This window comes from Setaria viridis, chromosome 5 (assembly GCF_005286985.2).
Source record: "Setaria viridis chromosome 5, Setaria_viridis_v4.0, whole genome shotgun sequence".
Taxonomy (NCBI): Eukaryota; Viridiplantae; Streptophyta; class Magnoliopsida; order Poales; family Poaceae; genus Setaria; species Setaria viridis.
The window spans coordinates 41,154,598-41,175,522 of record NC_048267.2 but is presented as its reverse complement, the minus strand read 5'-3'; the positions used below and the strand labels follow the sequence as shown (position 1 = coordinate 41,175,522).

Sequence of the window (20,925 nt, the reverse complement as noted above, 5' to 3'; positions counted from 1 at the left end):
CATATATGAGATAGCTTACCTGGCCTCGTTGGAGCAGGCCTTACGGAGAATTAAATATTAACTCTTTTCTTTTTCTCCTTGCAAAAAGAAAATATTCCTTTTCTTTTCTCAAAATCGAAAAATATGAGTTAAATTGCATCCATCGTACACCAACTTGTCAGGCGGGTCATATTAGTTCAACAACTTGTAAAATGATCAATCTAGTACAATAACTTAACATGTAGGTGTAGATTGGTCCAATAACTTGTAAAATGCTTATATTAGTGCAATAAATTGTTAAATTGGTGCATCCAAAGTCCAAATATTATAACAAGCAACATATTTGCTAATACTGGCCAGAGTATATTTGCGTTGGAACAAGTTATTAAGCATTATTTTTTAGCATTGATATTCGTCTCGCAAAGGTAACTAGAACCTTCAGTGTTTAGAAAATTAATGTTATATCTTCGATTAATTATTTTTATATAGATTTAATTCTAATTACGAATATTTAATTTCATACTCAATCTTGATAAATTCATCATCACTGATTTTACATTTTGATTATATGCATTTTTCAGTATAAAATACTAATATATTAATATATACTTAAAATACTTTTGAGAAATTTGACATAAATATTTTTTAAAGCCACATGTACTTGTTTAAAAGTAAAAATAATCTAAAATAGCATAAACATACCCTACAGTTGTTAAATACATAAGTAGAAGCAGAAAAAAAATCTTCTCTTCTAGACTTTAGTCTTTCGGTAATGCTAATAGCATAATTCTAAATTTTGATTCAATTTTAACTAATGAAAAATTAAGTTATGTGCACACTTGATAAGCAACGCACGATCAACAACTTTTATTGATAAAAAAAATAAGAATTATTGATTAGAAGAAAATTCACATACTCATCTACTTTGCTTAATATATTGTTGTTGTAATGTTTGGACTATAGGTATATCAATTTGTCAATATATAGCACTAAATTGAGCATTATACAAGTTGATGGACTAATCTACACTCACCTGTCAAGTTATTGTACTAAATTGAGCACTTTACAAATTGTTAGACCAATTTGTACCCACCTGACAAGTTATTATATTAGGTTAAGCATTTCACAAGTTGTCGGACCAATCTGCACCCACCCGACAAGTTGTTGTATGGTGGGTGTAATTTAGTCATATTTCATTACAATTATTTTATTATTATTGTACCATTGAAATTAAGATTTCAGGCTGGTTTTCACATAACCTGAGAAATGATGCGGCTCTACACATGAGTATCACCATCTTAATAGCCAACACTACCTTCCCCTTCACCATCCTAAGGGTAGGCCCAACATGCCAGGGTGGGCTACTGTGCCAGCCTCCAAATGTGCATGAATGCGCCATGTCACTTTGGACCGGTGGTCTCATAGACGTGCAGAGTGACCTGCTGGCAGCAGCTCGCTAACAAAAGTGCAGAAGTACTGGCTAGGCGCGTGTTGTGGGCAACCATGCATCCCAGGACGCACTTGGTTGGGTTAAGCCTAGGAACCTCACGTGACAACATATTCGCATGCAAAGTGAAAATGTGAAATTTTGGACGTGGCAAAGAGAGAAGGGAGCTACAGCATGAGTTGGTAGCCTTAGTTTTTTTAATCTACGTGGCCTTCGAGATCACTAGTATTGGCAGCCTATGTTACGCTTGCTCTAAGAAACCATTGCTTTTTTGAACCATACCCTTCCTCTCCTACTCTACATTTCCTTTTCTATGTATGCTGATAGTTCTTCTTTACCACTAAGATCGTCCATTATAATATCATTAGCTTTATCCATAAAACATTGAGAAGAAAAATAAGGAACAATTAAAAGACTCTAAATAGAAACACACCGATACGAGTAAAAGCAGACCGAAAGTATGCATAGGTATACGGTGCTAGATCTCACTATGTATTTTTGTCTATAGATGCCATTTAGGACTGCGCACAAAATATAGCTATTCATATAATTAGTAAACAAATTTTTTACTACCTCTTTTAATTTTCGCTTGCCAAACTTTACTGTAAAATCACAATTATATAACTGAATTCTTTATCTTCAACCTGAACCTATAAAACTGGTAAATCTTCGCAAAGTCAGTTCTAATCTTTAGCAAGGCTGCAGGATGTCAAGACCATTCAGCAGCCACAGCATTTTTCCCAGGGATAATCCCCTCCTCCCTGTCGTAACCCTATTTCAAAAGGTGCCACAAAAGGCAACCAAGCCAAACGCAGAAGCCGAGCGGCGGAGCCCCAGAAGCCCCCAAACGGGCCAAGACCCCTGCAAGCCGCTCGGCCGTGGAGCCAGCGGCAAAACCACGCTAAAATCTCGCCCAAATCACCGCCGCCCCAGCCATGGCGACCTCCTTCGGTTTCGGCGGCGGCTCCGCGGCCGCGGGCTCCACCGCCTCCTCCCCCTTCTCCTTCTCCTCCACCCCATCCCCCTTCTCCTTCTCCCAGCCGGCGGCGGCCTCCTCCCCCGCCCCCGCCTTCGGTTCCTCTCCCTTCTCCTCATCCTCCGCCGCCGCCTCCTCTGCCCCCACTTTCGGCTCCTCCCTGTTCGGGGCCTCGCCCGCCGCCGCGCCCGCCTCTGCTGCGGCCTCCTCCCCTTTCGGCTTCGGATCCACCGGATTCTCGTTCGGGCAAGCCACCGCAGCCGCCTCATCGGTCGCGTCAGCGCCATCCCTCTTCCGGGCAACGCCTGCCGCATCCTCCGCCGGAACAACCCCTAGCTTATTCGGCGCTGCCACCTCCGCCACAAGCAGCCCCGGCCTCTTCGGCGCTGCCTCTGCCCCCGCAAGCAGCCCGGGCCTCTTCGGCGCGTCCGCCACCGGCTCCGCGACGACTACCCCGGGCCTGTTCGGCGCTACCACCTCCGCGGCAACCACTCCGGGCCTATTCGGGGCCACCTCCGCCGCGGCGACCACACCGAACCTATTCGGGGCCACCTCCGCCGCGGCGACGACACCTAGTCTGTTCGGCGCCGCCTCCTCCGCTGCGTCCACGCCAAGCCTCTTCTCTGGAGCCTCCACGGGCTTCGGCTTTGGCTCGTCGGCGTCCGGCTCCACCACTACCACGGCCGCCGCCTCGGCACCAGCATTTGGCTTTTCATTCAGCTCAGGGGCGGCCGTGTCAAGCACTCCCTCCACCACGGCATCAGCACCGGCATTAGGGTTTGGGGGCGCCACGGGCTCGTCGCTGTTCGCATCCACCACTTCTGCACCACTCTTCAGCACCACCAACGCCTCTTCTCCAGCGCCTGCTGCCACCACCACTCCATCCTTTGGCTTCTCTGCCTCGCCAGCAACAACAACATCCGGCCCGTCCTTTGGCTTTACGCCATCACCAGCGAGCGCAACGACAGGGAGCGCGGCTCCTTCCTTGTTCTCTTCTGCTTCGTCGGCCCCTGCCTTTGCTTTCGCTAAGAGCACATCTGCCACGCCTACCACGCCGGTCTCCTTGGCCACTTCGCAGGCTGCACCTGCACCATCACTGTTCTCTAATACCAGTGCAGCAGGTAGTACGTCTGCCACTACGTCTGGCTTCTCCTTTGTTTCATCTTCGGCAGCTTCTACACCAACTTTAGCTTCTGTCTCTGTAACTGGTGCATCCACTGTGGCATCAGCTACTGCAGCTGCTGCAACATCGGGATCGTTGTTCCCAACTGCTTCTACCAGCGGTTTCAGTTTTTCAGTAGCACCATCATCGTCATCAGCAGCGGCAGCTACAGCCACTACCACCACTGTCACAAGTGCATCTACATCTGCAGGCATGACCACCACGTCTCCTTTGACTGGAACAACAGGGTTTCCTAGTTTTAATCTTCAAACAACTACGCCAGCTTCTACCTCATCGTCATTTGGTGAGCTTCCATGGTTCTTCATCATCTGCTATTGTTCTTCAATTTTATGTCTTAAATGTAACTATAGTTCAGTGAAACTGTTAACCATGCCCACGTGTCTGGTTCGAACCAATTATCATGCTTCTGTATTTGGTTTAAAACATGTAAGTGTCACTCCCGCAAAGTTATAGCATCCGATTCGTAGAACAAAAATCTCAAATGAATCTACACTGTTGTTGTTTCAGGATCCGATATTTATCATTGTACCTGCACTATACTTACCATTATGTTTGTTTGTTTTCTTATACTATAGGTGTTTCTAATACAGCTGCTAGCACATCAGCCACCAGCACCAGCACAAGTCAGGCAACTTCCGCAGCTGTTCAAGCTAGCAGCACAGGGTTGTAAAAGTTCTCTTGATGTATTTCTACCATTAGTTCTAGATTCTGGATTGACATTTTTCATTTCATTCTGTTGAGTTGTGCAGTGCTGCTACTACTACAGCTATCACTCCAGCAGCTTCCCAAGCACCTAAGCTACCATCAGAAATTGTTGGCAAAAGTGTGGAGGAGGTACTGCACTTATCTGTTTAAACTACAGCTAGTTGATTTTCACTGTGCCACTTTCTTTTCTGTATCGGCAATGTATTGGAGGCTAGAGCAATATCTGTGCTTCCTGAACATCTGATTTCTCTAATTAAGTAGCTCGACACTAGTTCACTTTCTAGATAAACTCACATAATCGTCTATGCTGTAGATTATTAGGGACTGGAACAATGAGCTTCAAGACCGAACTGCGAAATTCAGGAAACATGCCACTGCAATAGCTGAATGGGACAGGAGAATTCTGCAAAACAGAAATGTTCTTATCAGGCTTGAGGTTTGCCTTTCACTTACTATTGCTTTTTTGAGCAGCATGTCATATTGCATTTACTAAGGTGCTCAAACTATCTGGCAAATTCTTATTCAAGCTCTTGCAGCTAGGTGATCTTCTTAATGCTATACATATGATTCTGCTTATTCTAGATTGTTATTGAGCGTCATTTTTGTAAAGTAATGTTTAAGATAAATGACATTGATAGTGTATGCTTTGTTAGGAGTGGATGGTAGTAGGCTAAGTAAGCTTAGTCGAATCTATTTATGCAAATATTGGTAATGCAAAGACCTGAAGTAGTCTACCAAGTTCTGGATTTGTTTGTGTATTCTGTATTGTTGTAAGATAGACATGACCAGAAGAGCTGTAAGTGACCTCCTGGTAGAGGTTTGCTACTGGATAAAGTTTTGCTGGTGTGCCAGTCTTGGAATAGTAATGCAGAATTGCTATCAGAAATTGGCACAGTAAATTCCTTTTAGTAGTCATCATTCCTTATTTCAAATTGATTTTTTCCTTGATATAGCAGATTTATTAGCTTATATATTCATAGTTTTGGTCATCAATTTTGATTAAAAAGGGTTATGGAGTCTGGAAGTGGATGAAGATGTGTTATTTGTTATTTCCATTCACCCGAAGTTGACTATTTTATGCTAGTGCAGTAGAAAGCGGCAACTTACTACCGCAATCCTTTCATATAATTGCAACTAAGTATTCCCTGTGTTTAGACAGATTTATGAGAAACTGAAAACGTGTGCTAGTAATGTGCTGCATTTGCAAAGTAAGCTGATATGGTGACAGCTACTAAATTTAGGGGGTGTTTGGATATCAGGAGCTAAAGTTTAGCCCTGTCACATCAGATGTTCGGATGCTAATTAGGAGGACTAAACATGAACTAATTATAAAACTAATTGTAGAACCCCTAGGCTAATTCGCGAGAAGAATCTATTAAGCCTAATTAATCCATCATTAGCAAATGGTTACCGCAGCACCACATTGTCAAATCATGGACTAATCAGGCTTAATAGATCCGTCTCACGAATTAGACTCCATCTGTGTAATTAGTTTTGTAATTAGACTATGTTTAATACTTCTAATTAGTATCTAAACATCCGATGTGACAGGGCTAAACTTTAGCCCCCTGGAGCCAAACACCCCCTTAATACTACCTCCGGTCCAAATTATTTGTTTTTAGCTCTTTGGAATTGTTTTTCAGATAGGACTATTCGTTGTTCTACATTGACTACGGAACTTTTTCTTAGATTGCCTTATTGAGGTGTTGTTTGGGCTTTGGATGCGAGAATTATATGCAAATTTGAGAAGATTTATACTTACCGCTTACTGCTTCTGAAACTGGAAATAGCTGTAAATGTTCTTGGTCTAAACGACCCTTACAACCCCATTAGATGAAAGATATGTGTTCAATTAGTGATTAGCCTGACACTGAAGGTCTGAAAAAGTCATCAAGTAACACTTATTACTAATAGTTATTATAGAAAGAAAGAGTAGAAAATCAATTTTGTTAAAAAAAGAGTAGGAAAATCGATGGTTTCTCTAAGATGTTTATTGTGATAATATTGTAAACTGAGTATTTGCCTCTTTTTGCAGGCTGAGGTGGCTAAAGTTGTTGAAACACAAACAGGCTTAGAGCGTCAACTTGAGTTGATAGAAACTCATCAGCGAGAGGTTTGTGTTTCTGTTAAGTTCCTATTTGTTTCCTTTCCTTGTATCGACTATAACTTCATCCTTTGTTCTACGCTCTTGTTTGCTTGCTTATTCCTGTAATTGATCATCTGGTGGCACTACGTTATTCCATGCCAATACAGATGCCAAAGATATCGCCTCTTTGAATTGTGCCCCCCTTGTAACCTGCACATAAGTTGTTTTACTTACCTACCATGGATTTGGTTTTGTTTTGTCCTAGTCAGTCAACCAGGCCTTTGTCGTTGATAAGTTCAAGCTTTACTCTAGTGCTATTCAACATTGTGAACAGAATGGGTTTCCAAATGCTAGTTTCCTTGGCATGTCTACTAATTTAACAGTTATGAACAGAATGAACTTCCAAGTGCAAGGTTCTTTGCATATGCACCAGCAGATGTATAATGTTCGTTCTTGTCTTGACACAGGCTGAATTTAAATTAGAAGTCAGGATGATTAATGGTTAATGAAGTGCTCCCTCTGTTCCAAATTATAAGTCGTCTTAGCTTTTTGTCCTAAGTCAATTTTCTTTAACTTTGACCAAGTTTGTTGAAAAATGCACAAATATCTACATCATCAAACTAGTTTCATTAGATACATCATGAAATATAACTTGCTAGTGTATCTATTTGATAATATAGATGTTAATATGTCTTTCAATAAACTTGATCAAAGTTAGACAGGTTTGACTTAGGGCAAAAGTTAATTTGGAACGGAGGGTGTAGTGTTGAAAATTTGAAGTTTCTTGTGCCTAAAATCAAAAACAAATTCCGCATTACAAAATTCTGGCAATTTGATAGGCCTACACCAATAGATGCCAGGTATAGTGATTGTTTTATGCCTGCTGAAACTAATGGTGACTTTCAATGGGTTAATAGTCGTTGAACTCAAATATGGCAGTTTGACTATAAGATCCATTGCTATTTTTTTTCGGAGTTCTTTTCTTCTTCTTCTTTTGTTTATTGCGAAACTCGTACATGACACTGAGTTTGCTTTAGACTAGAGACTGCTGAGATAGAGTTCAAGGCCTGCAATACCATTGGCAGTGTTACAATTTATTCAAAAATATTTGAATCAGTGCCCTTGCAACTATACATGTAGTTTAACCTATCTTTTTTTTTAATCTCGAGTGATGTCCTATCATCACCGAGAGACTAACCATACTGCTTTTAACTTGCAAAGTACTTGTTTTATAATTGCAGGTAGACAAGGCTCTCCAGGGTATGGAGGAGGAAGCTGAACGCATATTCCAGGATGAACGGGTGTTGCTTCGTGAAGATGAGGCTGCTTCGGCAAGAGATACAATGTTAGTTCAATAACCTTGTTTTACTGTTTCTGTCTGGGTTTTAGTTTTACTCCAAATCTAGGGTAAATTTAGTGTAAAGAAACACTGTTCAAATCATTTTGGAAAGAAAATAGTAGCATGTTTTCTCAAATTGACCTCTGAATTGAAGGCTATTTTTGAGGGAACTGAATTGAATATTATACGTATAAATAAAAGATCACCTGTTTAGAATATGGCCTGTTTGCATGGTGTTGTGAGTTATGACTACAAAAGTTCACAGAACTTATCCTGGTCCATTAAATTACTCTATACTGTTTATTCATGTTTGTGATAGAAAATTCCAATATTACTGTCATTCATGCATAGTTTGTTTGTGTCTCCTAATTAAATTTGTTTTGCAATGCTAAGGTATGAGCAAGCAGAAGTTGTGGAGCATGAATTGCAACATATGACAGAACAAGTAAAATCCATCATTCAGACTATGAACGCTACTCAGGTTAGTCAACAATCAAGAGTTACTAGAGGACTTGCTATTCAGTCCCAAGCAATCTCTTAATTCTGCTGTCTAATTCAGGGTGCTGAGCTTGAGGCCGCTGATAGTATGACACCATTTGATGTTGCTGTCCGTATACTGGATAATCAACTGCGGTCCCTGATGTGGATTGATGAGAAGGTCAGGATATCTAACTCCTTATGGTCATTCTTTTGGTTTATTTAACTTTTTTTCTTCTTCTGTTTGACATGTTCTTACCTCACATTTATGTTATGTAAAAACAAATCGTTTCGCAAATGCTTGTTACATTATGGGCCTAAAATGTTCTAGTTTCCTGATGAGTCTAGAAGGCTGTTTAATTTAGTGTCTCCTATTCGTTATCCATTTTACCTCTGGCATTCATATTAAGCTTTTTAAAGTGTAAATATCTTAGCAATAATGCTGGCATGATGCAGAAGGGTGTTGTCCAGTTCTGTGCTACACTGGTACGATGCTGTAAAATATGCCTTGAACAAAGCTTATGCCGTACTTTAATGTACTGTTCAGTTGAATCCTGCCATTTCACCGTATAACATTTCATAGTTCTGTTAAAGCTTGCTTTTGATCAAAACTGGAGCAACTTAATCTACATCACCTTTTTCACTGCAAGATGCTTAATGTATCGACAATTTCACACCGGCTATCTTTCTTATAGCTGTTTGATCTGTTTCGCGGAAACCATTATTGATACCTTTTTTTTTCCCATTTTGCCTAGGTTAATGAGTTCTCAGGCAGAATACAGAGGCTGCCTAACAACAGTGCTTCAGCTGAACGCGACTCTGGGATTCCCAGGTTTTGGTTAAGCTGATCGAGGCTAGTAAGCGTGCTGTGCTTGGTTTCTCCACTGCCCCACAGCAAAGGTTTCACGCTATTTTCTCCCTGCGGTGCCATCTGCCATGTAGGATGTAGCTCTAGCTGGTTCACTCTTTGATTGATACTATTCAATGTTACTCAGATTGCTGGTTATCAACCCTCTGCTCTGCACCAATTATATGTGTTTTCAATATAAACAAAATTGCTTGACAGTAACTTCAGTTCTTTGGTCTCTAGAATCAGGTTCGCAAACATCGTAGGCTAGAATCACGTCTAACATGTGAAGGTTTAAAAATTATAGAAGTGCTATTTCGCGAGGAGCAACTAGAGGTGGTTATGATTACTGCAGTTAGCTAGAGAAATTTATGCGTTTAATATGGGGCGTAAGCCTGTATACTGTCGTAGAACTACTGGACTGTTCTTTACTTCTTTACATGTAGAACCAGTCAACTGTTACGGTTACAGTTACTCTCTACATGAGGCCCAATAAAATGTAGCTATCGACTAAATGGGCTTTCTAGTTATGTTTCGGTTCGAATAGACCTATAAAATTCCAAGCTGTTCTGCTGCATCTCGCAATGCGGCCCAAAAAAAAGCACACCATCTTTCTGGAAAGATGCTATATTGCTATCTCAAATTCTCAACACACACACCCCACCCCCACCCGGTGCAAAAAGCGATGACACAATTTGCCTTTCTGTTCCATGTTAAGGTTACCTGCCTTGCTATTCCTTAGCCTTGTTTTGATCTGTTCTGTAGAACCAAGATAAGCTCCTTGATAGAAAAAAGGTATCAGCTTTCTTCAACTAGAACGAGAGACTTCGTAGAAACAGTCAGACAACCAAAGACGCGCCAGTGTGTTTCTGGCGCGCCACGCTCACTGCTGGTTTGGGGCAATATCCGTCATCATCAAATGCGTTGCAAACGGCAAGCACTAAGCACAGCTCATTAATCCATCATGGGATTCCTTTCAACGGCGAGTGTGAGCTGCATGTGAACTGTGAGGCTCGAGTGGAGGAGTTATTAAACCAAACCATGTGCCGAAAACCTCCGAACGCGGAATCAAATCAAACAAAACCGTCATCAACGGCTACTTGCAGCTAGATTAAACCATCTCCAAACTGGTCGACGGCACATGGCCCCCCTCTGTGCCACCACCGCCACTGTCCCTCAGCTTACCTCTCGATGGTAATCTTCAGGACTTGGAACACAGATACAGAGATGCATAAAGCGAAAGGAAAATCTGGAGAGAAACCGGTCAAGCTGGCACATGCCCGCTCCATGTGAGGCTGACGCCCGAGGGAGGATCAGGGAATCCACCTCCTCCCCCATTTGCGAGAGAGAGCTCGGGGAGCGCCGGCTCGCGCATCGCTCACATGGGCGAATTAAAGCGCAATCTTGGCAACCAAGGTCCGTATAGATGCTGCGACCCGGATGCCAATAATGCAGTACGATGTATTGTACGCCGTACGCCAGTGGTGGTGGTGGCAATGGAGTCCAATCCTCGAAAGTGAGGCTTGGCTTACCCATCGGCTGTACGAGTAGTATGGCATGATTAGACCTGCTACCGCTGCTAATCAGAGTCATCTGAGTGACCCCATTGACACGGTGTCACTATGCGCAAAGCCAGGAGCTTTTGGACCCAACTTGTAGTAGATCTCAGTTCAGCCTCACAAAGGCGCCGCCGAGTGTGCGCGTAATTATGGTCCGCGCCGACCCACGCCCCCGCCGGCAACATCCATGGACCTTCATTATCTGGAGCACATCTTCACTTTCTTCCCGTGTGGATCGCTTTGTGGTCCTTTCAAAGAAGCCCATAAAAACCAGCTGAGAAACTTTAGTCGCTCGGCAAAAGCGGCACGATCGAAGCGGAAAGGGCGCCTCCGTCGCAGCGAGCAAAGGATCGCACACAACATTTTACAAACCCCTGAAGGAAGGAGGAGGAGGTCCAAAGCGAAGAAGGGCAATAAACAAAGGCCACTGTGTTTTGCCTTTAGCTAGCATGAGGAATCGTCCAGTCCATTACAATTACCCACACGCTACACAACATGGACCAAGCTCCATGAATCAAGGGAGGAGTAGAATAGAAAGAAGAAAAAATAACTAAAAAAATCCTATAGGATAAGTATGTCATATCATATGGATTGTGGAATCGTCACTCTCGCTCTCGGCTCGTGAGATCGAGAATGAGAGCCTTTAAGCCATGACCATCACTCACACTTACACGGGTGGCAAGCCAAACAAAAAACACAAGGACACCAATGGCGACGGACCGATCGGGTGGTGGGGTGGAAAAGGCAACGCGGCAGCGGCGGCTCGAGGAGATCTTGTTACGGCAGGGACGGAACCTGGGCCGCCGTTTCGTGATACTATGTGGCGTCCTAGGGAAGGAGAGGAGAGGAGGCTTGTATATTACAAGGCGACCAAAACCTAAGCAATTAACACGGGCTGCGAAGCGACGTGCCGGCCGGGAGAGAGAGGGGGGGCGCTCCTTGCGACGCCTCCGGCCGGCGCTGCCGCCACGTACGCGCGCGGCGCACGGGGGCGCTCTAGTGGTGCGGCAACGGCGCCGGTGACTGCGCCGCGGCCGGGACGGGCGGCTTGGGGCACTGGTAGCACTTGGCGAAGAGCCCGAACGTGTCGATCTGCCGGATGAAGTTGACCATGCTGGCCCAGCCGCCGAGCCCGAAGCCGACCACCAGCACCCACACCACGATGAACATGTTCAACACGAACATCCCCGTCCAGCTCGGCAGGAAGAACGGTGGCTTCTCCGCAGCATTCTGTTGCATTTTTCATAAGAGAAAAAAAACGTCAGAAAGCACTGAAAGCAGAATATACACACAGTACACGTGCACACAGCTCTGCAAGATAAGATAAGCATCGCGGATTGCGCTCCTTGTTCCTAGTACTATCTCTTTCGAGGCATTTTCAGGGGTCCTGTTCGATTTCCTTTCGGAAGCAAAAGCTGGCGAAAAGGAGGGCGAGGAAAGGAACCCTCCAGCCGCACCCCCAAATCTCCATCACCATCCCAAGCCTCTCTCTCGCGCGCGCGCTCCAGCAGCCACCCGACGGTGCCTGGAACGCTCCCGGCCGCGGCATCTCTATCCAGTCTACCGGGAGAGCGCGCGGCCGGGCGCGTCCAGACGCGCCAGCGCCCCCGCGACGTCGACCACCGGCGCGCCTCCCCAGGGTCTCCCATGACAGCATGACACCAAACATCACCACCACCGCATCGGCGCTACGTCACGCATGTCAATCGTCAGCGGTTGCTTTCCACTGACCCACGCCACCCCGGACGCGACCGTGTCGCCATCACCGCCGTCCCACACCTGCAGAAGTCGCGGCACAGCGGGTGGACCGTGCATTCCCCCTCCGGGTCTCCAGACTCCAGTCCAAGGCGAGAAAAGCCTCGCTCACCCGCGCCCGGAACTGGCACAGGGAAGAAGTGGCCGAAGCGGAAGCAACCGGCAGATCGATGGGTCTGGAATTGCCATTGCCACTGGCGCCTTGCCAAAGCGACGGGCGGACACGCGGATCCGAACGCGGGGGGTGATCCCGATCACCGGATCGATCCGGCGTCCATATCGTTGTCGGGCGCCGCGGGGCGGCGGGCCCGGCTTCGAATTAATGTGGCTGTTGGCTGGATTCAATGATTGGGGATTTGCTCATGTAGGCGGCGGGGCCCGGGGAGGGGGCGGTGTGCTCTACCTGTGCACGGATCTCCACTGTCTATTCTACTGGGCTGCGCCGCGTGCGCTCCAATCCTGGCACTGTTCGTGACAGGGGCACGGCTGCTGGGGGGCACTGCTCTAGACAACGGGATGAACGGATCGGATCACGAATCACTACTTGTACTCGCACCAGTTGGCAATGCACGGGCCTTTGCTGGTGGTACATCAAAGCCATTTTCTGGTACGTGAAGCATGGGTACCAAAACATGCCCTGATCGACCATGGATCCTCACTTAAAGCTACGACAACGATGGGTGGTGGATGGATGCGTGCACGTACCAAAGAATGAACGGAAGAATCGAGGGAGGAAGGAATGATCGGGGTCGTCGGAGAGGAGGAGGAAGGGGCGCTTACCATGCGCGCGGAGGCCGTGCGGTAGGTGAGGATGTGCGCGAGCGACGGGATGATGTAGACGGTGAAGCTGACGAGCAGGGCGCCGACGGCGGAGTTGATGGGCCCGAAGAAGGGGAAGATGATGGCGAGGAACCAGATGGGCACCACGATGGGGAGCCGCGCCAGCGCGCGCTTGAAGATGCTCTTGGTGTCGTGCATCCCGATCACCTTCTCCCACACGAAGTAGAGCGGCGTGCACGCGAACCCGAACGTGATGAACTGGTGGATCAGCATCAGGATCACCGCCGCGTCGCGCCACGCCGTCTTGGGCAGCAGCGAGAAGGCGTTCGAGTGGTTCAGGAGCTCGTCGCCGAACGCCCAGTACATGGCCGCCGCAGACGGCAGCGTCAGCGTGAACACGTACAGCGTCGCCAGCAGGTAGATGTACTTGAACTTGGCAGGCTTCCACATCGCGTGCATGATCTCGCTGCACAACAAACCAGCAATTATTATTAGATTTTTTTTCATCATACTAAAGTTCAGAAGTAAAGTTCTTCTTTAATTTCTTCATGGCTGTTGGCTCCATCCATGAATAATTTCTAACAAAATTGTTCATCCTAAAGAGAAAGATAAACAAACACAAGACATTAACGGACTAAACGGCCTCGCACATGCGAGTCAATGATGCCGAGACTTTAGTTGATCAAATGATACGCGACGACGGCAAAAGAAAATCCGGCTAGTGCTTCTCCCAGTCACGCACCGGCACGGCAGGATACTAGCTTGCAAAGATCTCGGCGGCAGGAGGAATCTTGCAAGCTCTCGCCAACACATGCATTGCGCCTCCAGTCAAATGATGGGAGGACCCGTCAAGTGCGGCCAAATTAGGCCGTTACCAGTAAACTAATCGCCTGCTGAACACTCAGCTCCAGCTTAGAAGATCTCGTGATGCACGCTACTACTAATCGTCACATCACACTCTTTTACAGTCTCCAGAACAGTAAGTGCCTAACTGGCCGGGCTCTGAAGAAACTGCTTGGATCCAGCAATGGTGAGGGGCACTGTCAGTCAAGGTGGACAGAGACACTCGCCACCTTCTTCTTTTAGGATGCATTACTCAAAGTGGGCATGTGTCTCCATTGCTCCACTAAGCAAGGCTTTCCCTTGCTAGCCTAAATACTCTAAATGTCCCAATCCATGGATGGTTGCAAGCTTATCATCATCATATCGCCCCTTGCATGAGGGCAACTAGCTAGGAATGAATTGCATCTGCAAGGCATGATGTGAACTCTGCACTAGCTGAATTCAATGAAGCATGGTTTCTTTTCCCATTTCCCCGCACTAGAAGAAGCAGTCAAGCACCCACATGCCGGGGCTGGAGATAGAAAATTCCCCAGATCTCCGACCCAACGGCGCCCACTAGAGACCAGGGCGTTTGAACACCGCACTAGAGCGCCGCTGCTAATTATTCCTCGCATGGCCTCTAATCATGCCACAGCCATCAATAACAATAATCCAGGCAATAAAATAGATCAAGCATAGGCAATGAGCAAGCAATGGGAATAAAGGGATCATCCTCAAGCCGTCTATTCTAGTGCAAAGTGGCTAACACTGCATCTCTTTTCTCTCCCTCACTCATAGGCTATATCTTGTACTGGTAGGGGACCTTTGGGATGCATCACTCCACACCCAAATGCACATGACCACACCAAGGCTTTAGCGGCTGGATCACTGCATTTCCATGGGTCCGTCGAGTTCATCACCGATGGCTCCTGAAGCTAATATACGCAGCAGGTTCCCATCAAGCACAAGCCCAGCGGCTGCCTACAAGTTTTTGGTTCCTATAAGTGGTCCCGGCTGTTCATGGGGATCTGCAGCATGCCAAGGATGTAGCTTTGCGAAGCTGAGCTAGCTGCAAAGCTACAATCATGCATGTGTAGTTAGGATTAACTAAACTGTTGCAGTGTGGTACTACAGCTGGTCCGGTACCGCCCACCATGGATGGGGGGAGGGGGGACCAATAGAATGGAAGCCGGAGGCAGGCATGTTTCCAATCCGGACATGTCCTCCCCGGCGCCAGGCAAAAGCTGCATCTGGTGAAAAGCTCACTTCACCTCTGCGAGCTCTGCTCCATGGTAACTTAACAGCAGCACACTTCCAAGTAATTAATAACTAAACAAAGAACTTAGTACCAATTAACTATCGCATTCTGCTAAAGTACAGCATCGGAGTACAGTACGTGCTACTAATTTGAGTTCATTTCGGGGAACTGAAGACTTGGTTGCTAGCAGAAAGACTTACACTGTGACGGCGTGGCCGCCGAAGGTGTAGAGGATGTTGGTGGCGCCGGTGAAGTAGAGCACGAGCTTGGTTGGGCCGGTGTGCGCGACGCCTTCGACCTGCATGCGTCGGCACCGGACAGGGTCAGTCAATCATTGGTAGATGGCATGCCCCAAACCAAGACGGATAGGACAGCGTCCCTGTGCGTGTGTTGGGATGGAGCTCTCCCGGTGGCTGGGCTGGGGGCTGGGGCTCACCTGGCCGTTCAGGAGCGCGGCGATGGCGAGGTACCACGCGGTGTAGGTGGTCATGCCGAGGCCCAGGAAGGACCAGATCCGGTAGTTGTGGAAGGAGGGGATGAACACCGTGGTGGCGCAGCAGGCGCCGAAGATGTACGTCCATGTCCGCTTGTCCAGCCGGTCGTTGATGTAGTAGATGTTGCTGCACACAAAGCAAGAGATCTCGCACGGTTCAGCTCACCCGTCGCAAGCTATGTGCAGTAGCGGAATGAGAGTGCGATGGAAGAGGAGAGGATCGGCCGACCCACCTCGCGCAGGCGATCAGCTGGATGACGGAGCCGAAGAGCAGGAACGTGCAGTTGAAGGCCAGACCGGCCGCCTTCCAGTACGGGCCCAGCAGCCCGTCCAGCACCTCGAACCACTGGTCAACATCACCACATCACAAGATTATCATCACTACTACTTCTACTAAGTTTCCACTATCTTATTTTAGTTTTGTGTTTTTCCATAAATCATCACCCTTAATCCCATTTTGTTTGTTAGTTGCGCGAACTAACTAACTAAGTGTAGCTTCTCCAGCTTTTGCGAGAGATAAGGATCATGGAGCTCCCCCAAAACCATGGCTCGCTTTTGGTTTGACAAGCAAGCAGCACAACAGAGCATGCATACCATCGGCGCATGAGGGGCCGGGGGATCCAATACCCTCTCCCGTTTTCACAAAAGGAGGCATTTCTGCCGCCACGGCGGATCGATAACGACCAAACGGGGGCTAAAAAAAGCAAATTTTTGGTAAAAGCCGTAGCCCGGAGGAAAAGGAGCGAAACTGTAGTCAGTTGCAGATGTTATGGCGTGGAGGAGAAAGTGGAGTTGGGAAGAAGAACACGACGACGACGAAGCAAGGAGGCGTCGGAGCCATACCTGGATGACGTGGTTCTTGAAGCTGACGCCCTCCTTCTCCTTGCGGGAGCGGTACTCGACGTAGAGGACACTGATGAGGTAGGCCGTCCAGCTGCCCAAGAAGCCGTAGAAGATCTGCAGCAGCACGCCGGACAGCATCCCCAGCTGCGAGAAGGAGTACGGCAGAGTCAGGAGCACCTGCGCCACCTGCAAGACCACGAGCCATGGAGAAATAAAATTCAGTGTCAGTCGCCAGTCGGTGCTCTCTATTATCTCTGTGCTCGGCTGAGTGAGCAAGGCGCACGCCATGGCGGGGAGAGGCCGCTAATGTCGTGTATGGCGCTCACCTGGTTGGAGGCGCAGCTGAACCATGCGTCCCAGACGGAGCCGCCGTGCCAGAGGAAGCGCTTCATGTTGAACCCGCCGCCGCCGTGGTGCTCGTCGCCGTCGCCGGCGGTGCCGATGCCCATGACCCCGACCTCCTCCTCCTTGCCGTTGCCGTCGGCCACGATGGACTCCTCCAGCTGCTCGCGCGCCATCCTGAAGCGCCCGGCCTTCCCGTCTCCGGCCGCTGCTGCGTCGTTCAGTGAAGCACACGTAATTAGCCGCCGACCAGATCAAGATCCAAACAACAATATTATAAACCAAAAAAAAAAGACAGCCCGTACAGAAACTGAACACAAGAGGAAGAAACCCAGCCGGGCTGCCGGGGCGCGAACGAACGAACGAAAAGGCAGCAAGAACACCAAAGCCAAGACCCACCTTTTGGCAGGGAAAGATTTTGAAGATCGCGGCGAGGCCGGCGGAGGGCGAGTGGTGTGCAGTAAATGCAGGGTGGCTTTCGGAAGGGAAGGGAATGGAATGCTCGGAATTTACTGTGCTATCGACGGGGAGGCTCTGTTCGCCTACAAGGGGGGCGGGCTAGCGTGGTGGCCGCGCCGCGCGGTTAGCAGGCGTCGTCGTGCCGGAGTTGCAGAGCAGAGAGCTGGGATTACGGGGCCTCTTCTCTCCTTTCCCGGCACGGCTTCTTCCTCGCAGCTCCTGCTCTGTTCTACCTTTATGAGGGAGTAATGGCGAGGGGCTAGAGAGGGGGGGCGCGCGCGCAACAGGTGTGGGCTATCACTCGTAGGTGAGGGGACGGGGGAGAGAGAGGAGGGAGGGGAGCGCCTCCGTGCCCCTCTGCGTGTGTGATTCGGTGAGAGAAGAGGAGGGAGATGGTGAGGGAGGAACGATACCACTTGCGGCTTTATAACGCGCGGCTTGCAGACTGGCGAAGCCTTCTCTGCCCCGGACTTTTCACATTTCGGTCTTTCGTTTTGTTTCTTTTTTTAGTTTCTCTCTCCTCAGTTGCACTTCTTTGGTATAAATGGTCTTGTACACTCATAAGTATGGTTTACAAGGTGGAATTTTAATTAACAATTTGTATGAGAGAAATGCTATTTATGTGTTAACAGGTTTTTTCTGGCAAAATTTCTATTAGGTTTGAATGTTCCAATTAAAGGGAAATTTGTTTTGGTAGACAAATTATTAAATGGTCCATGTAGAAAAATCAAATTTCCAAAAATTAGTATAATTTTACCATTTCACCTATTCTTCTGCAATGGGAACAATAAGAGGCGGATGAATCAGGCAGATGAATTTGAATACAACGTTTACAAATATAGCCGAGTTTGAAACGATAATATTTCAACAGAACAGTTACTGGCTCTCCACATGATGATAAATCTTATATTGTGAGCCTCTCTTGTTCTTGATTGATTGTAAACAAGTTAAATAAACGATGATAGAAATTTAGGACTTCCTATTCATGGTGAGTTATGTGATGCTACTACAGTACTACTACTCCATTTACCCTTGCTGGGAGTGGTAAACTCGGCGAGAGCCTTTATGGACAAGGGTTGATTGGACTAGAAAATTGACAGATGGACGCAACGCCAGGATGTCAAAGGGAGTAGTATATTTCCTGCTGGATCCTCACAAGTCTCCACTTGTTCCTGATGTAACACGGTTACTCAACTCACATGGTCAGAGGCTCAGAACCCGTTGGTGCTTTATTTTTTCTTCATCCAAGAGAGAGGAGAGGAGCAACCGAAAAGGACGTTTGTTGGCATGCCTGTTCGTTCGTTCTACAGTGAGATACGTGCCATTTTGTCTTTTATTTATGTATTCACAGCGTAAGTGAATTTATTTTTGTTTGATGTTAGATACACTACACTACTCGTCCCTATTGGAATAGGTATGAAGTAGTCAGTCTGTCTACCTCCTTACACATTTCCTCCTTACACATTTCACGTTAAGAACAACCACTTTTTTATCATGACATGTGCTCATGCGGCCAACCTCTACCACTCATTCAAATTTTTAATGCATAGTATAATAAAAAAAATTTAGATACTGGCAGCACGGGCACACCATTCACTCAAAGTTTGAATGCACAATACAATAAAAAAATATGGATATTGAATAGCAGTGCAACAAAGGAGAGAACTGCCGCTACCACAATACCTCCGCTATTGCTAAAGGTACCTTGCCACTACCTCACTATTGCCAAAGGTACATACCTTGCTGCTAAAATTAGTTGTGTTGTGATCCATCCCAGATACTAAAATGTCGTTCTTTTTCAAGAACCAAATTGAACATATCTATAAAGTAGAAAATTAAAACATGCTGCGGATGCCCAACACATTGCTCAAAATTTTCATCAACTCATCAGTAGCAGACACCTATATATAATGCATGTATCACACATGTACTAACCACGTATATTGCATGTATCATAACACCCCACACATTGCTCAAAATTTTCCTCAACTCATCAATAGCAGGTACGTATAGTGCATGTATCACACATGTACCAGCCATCATACATGGACCATCCAAAAATTGACCAAAATAAAAGGGGTGCATAAATGATTGTCAAAGTTATAAATCAAAATACTAATAATTGACCAAAATTCAACATTTTCTGATTGTTTTTACTCATATGTACACGCGATTGAATGCAAATTAATTTGCAGATCGATCCTATAACAACACAATCTGCTAACCAGGTCAACACCAAAAGCATAAATTTACAACAAGCACAAACTACGCAAAGATCTGATGAAGAATTTCTCAAAAAATAGTCAAACACGTGTACTACACACAAACATGCAAGTCGACTAGCAACGTTTTGTGGTACCATGCAACACATGTTTCAGTATAAACTATAAGTACCACTAGTATTAAGTATCATTTTTATACTTTATACTTTTGAATCTGTACTACTCAAATTAAAAAAGTCATACTGAAATTTTATCCAAAATAACATGTAACACTAACCCATATTTTACATCCCTCAAAAAATTGCGGAAAAGTGTCATAAATTAAAGATGTATACCAATTGCATTAAAAAAGCTTAGTTTTTGGGAGTGGGAATGCACAAGCAATCAAGGAATATTCATGGGTACCTCGAGAGATCAAGATCAAGGTGCATAACAGAGTGGATAATAATTTGCCTATCGGACAATTATGGTTCTTAATATGTCAATCTCATCTCAAATTGATATGTGCTTCATCTACTTGGTTACAGCTAATGTAGATCTCGTATACAAGCATACAAAGCTCAAAGAGAAGAGACAAGAATAGATGGAAATGCTCGAAAGCATCAAACAAACTAGCTTGGATTCGGAAACAAATGAAAAAAAAGTAAATGCAAGCATACAAAACAAGATTTATAAGTAGTAAATTAAACAGCGACTTGTTTCTATATCAGTACATGATGAAACAATCACAAAATGAAAGGTGGGCAAGCTACTGGAACAGAACATTTGTAACAAGATGGCCTTACCAGGAACATGCTAAAGATCACACACACAAGATTTATCCAATAAAACAAATGTTATGCAAGATTACTCTAGTACTTGATGGCTGTAGCATGAAAGTGACATCACAAATCAAAAGTCTGAGCTGGAGCTTGACATGTACCAAGACATCAACCAGTTGTTGCTACACAAAGATGCACGCGAGACAAGCTCAGCAAATAATTACTCAATTGTTTTAAAAAAATTAAACTAGCATGCACTGAGGGTGTTGTGTTATGAAATAATTAGCCCAACCTGAACAAATGAATGAAAATTAAATTATTGATAAGATTTTAATAATAATCACTATTCATTTTTCCTACATACTAGGCTAGATGTAACTTAACATTTGGCATGAAATTGTTGAATCACAAATAAAGTTACTAGAAATCCATTTGACAAACACGATAGAAAAATATGAATCGAAATTTAAATCACAACTAAACCGCATTATTCAACCAGCATCTGGATGCCATTTTTTTTGGTTCGATATTGGCAAAAAATGTCATCAGGAACATGGATGAAATAGGACTACAATATGCAATAAATGAAAAA

General features: G+C 45.8%; 2 protein-coding genes across 5 annotated transcripts; one reads left to right on the top strand and one right to left on the bottom strand.

Annotated features, from left to right (window-relative positions):
* Nucleotides 1-2,236: 2,236 nt before the first annotated feature.
* Nucleotides 2,237-9,261, top strand: LOC117855243 (uncharacterized). Of its 3 annotated transcripts, none has more exons than XM_034737551.2 (10): nt 2,237-3,523; nt 3,632-3,868; nt 4,161-4,248; nt 4,335-4,419; nt 4,604-4,726; nt 6,326-6,403; nt 7,618-7,721; nt 8,109-8,196; nt 8,275-8,373; nt 8,948-9,261. In XM_034737551.2, the coding sequence occupies exons 1-10, from the start codon at nt 2,362-2,364 to the stop codon at nt 9,038-9,040; spliced, it is 2,157 nt and encodes a 718-aa protein (XP_034593442.1). In that variant the 5' UTR covers nt 2,237-2,361; the 3' UTR covers nt 9,041-9,261. The 3 variants fall into 3 exon arrangements, with proteins under 3 accessions (XP_034593442.1, XP_034593441.1, XP_034593440.1); XM_034737550.2 differs by having other exon boundaries at nt 3,593-3,868; XM_034737549.2 differs by having other exon boundaries at nt 2,237-3,868.
* A 1,751-nt stretch (nt 9,262-11,012) lies between these two features.
* Nucleotides 11,013-17,753, bottom strand: LOC117855244 (auxin transporter-like protein 1). Of its 2 annotated transcripts, none has more exons than XM_034737553.2 (8): nt 17,291-17,753; nt 16,876-17,102; nt 16,550-16,735; nt 15,940-16,052; nt 15,650-15,833; nt 15,414-15,511; nt 13,134-13,599; nt 11,013-11,828 (listed from the first exon to the last, which is right to left on the bottom strand). In XM_034737553.2, the coding sequence occupies exons 2-8, from the start codon at nt 17,065-17,067 to the stop codon at nt 11,595-11,597; spliced, it is 1,473 nt and encodes a 490-aa protein (XP_034593444.1). In that variant the 5' UTR covers nt 17,068-17,102; nt 17,291-17,753; the 3' UTR covers nt 11,013-11,594. The 2 variants fall into 2 exon arrangements, with proteins under 2 accessions (XP_034593444.1, XP_034593443.1); XM_034737552.2 differs by having other exon boundaries at nt 16,876-17,099.
* Nucleotides 17,754-20,925: the final 3,172 nt, after the last annotated feature.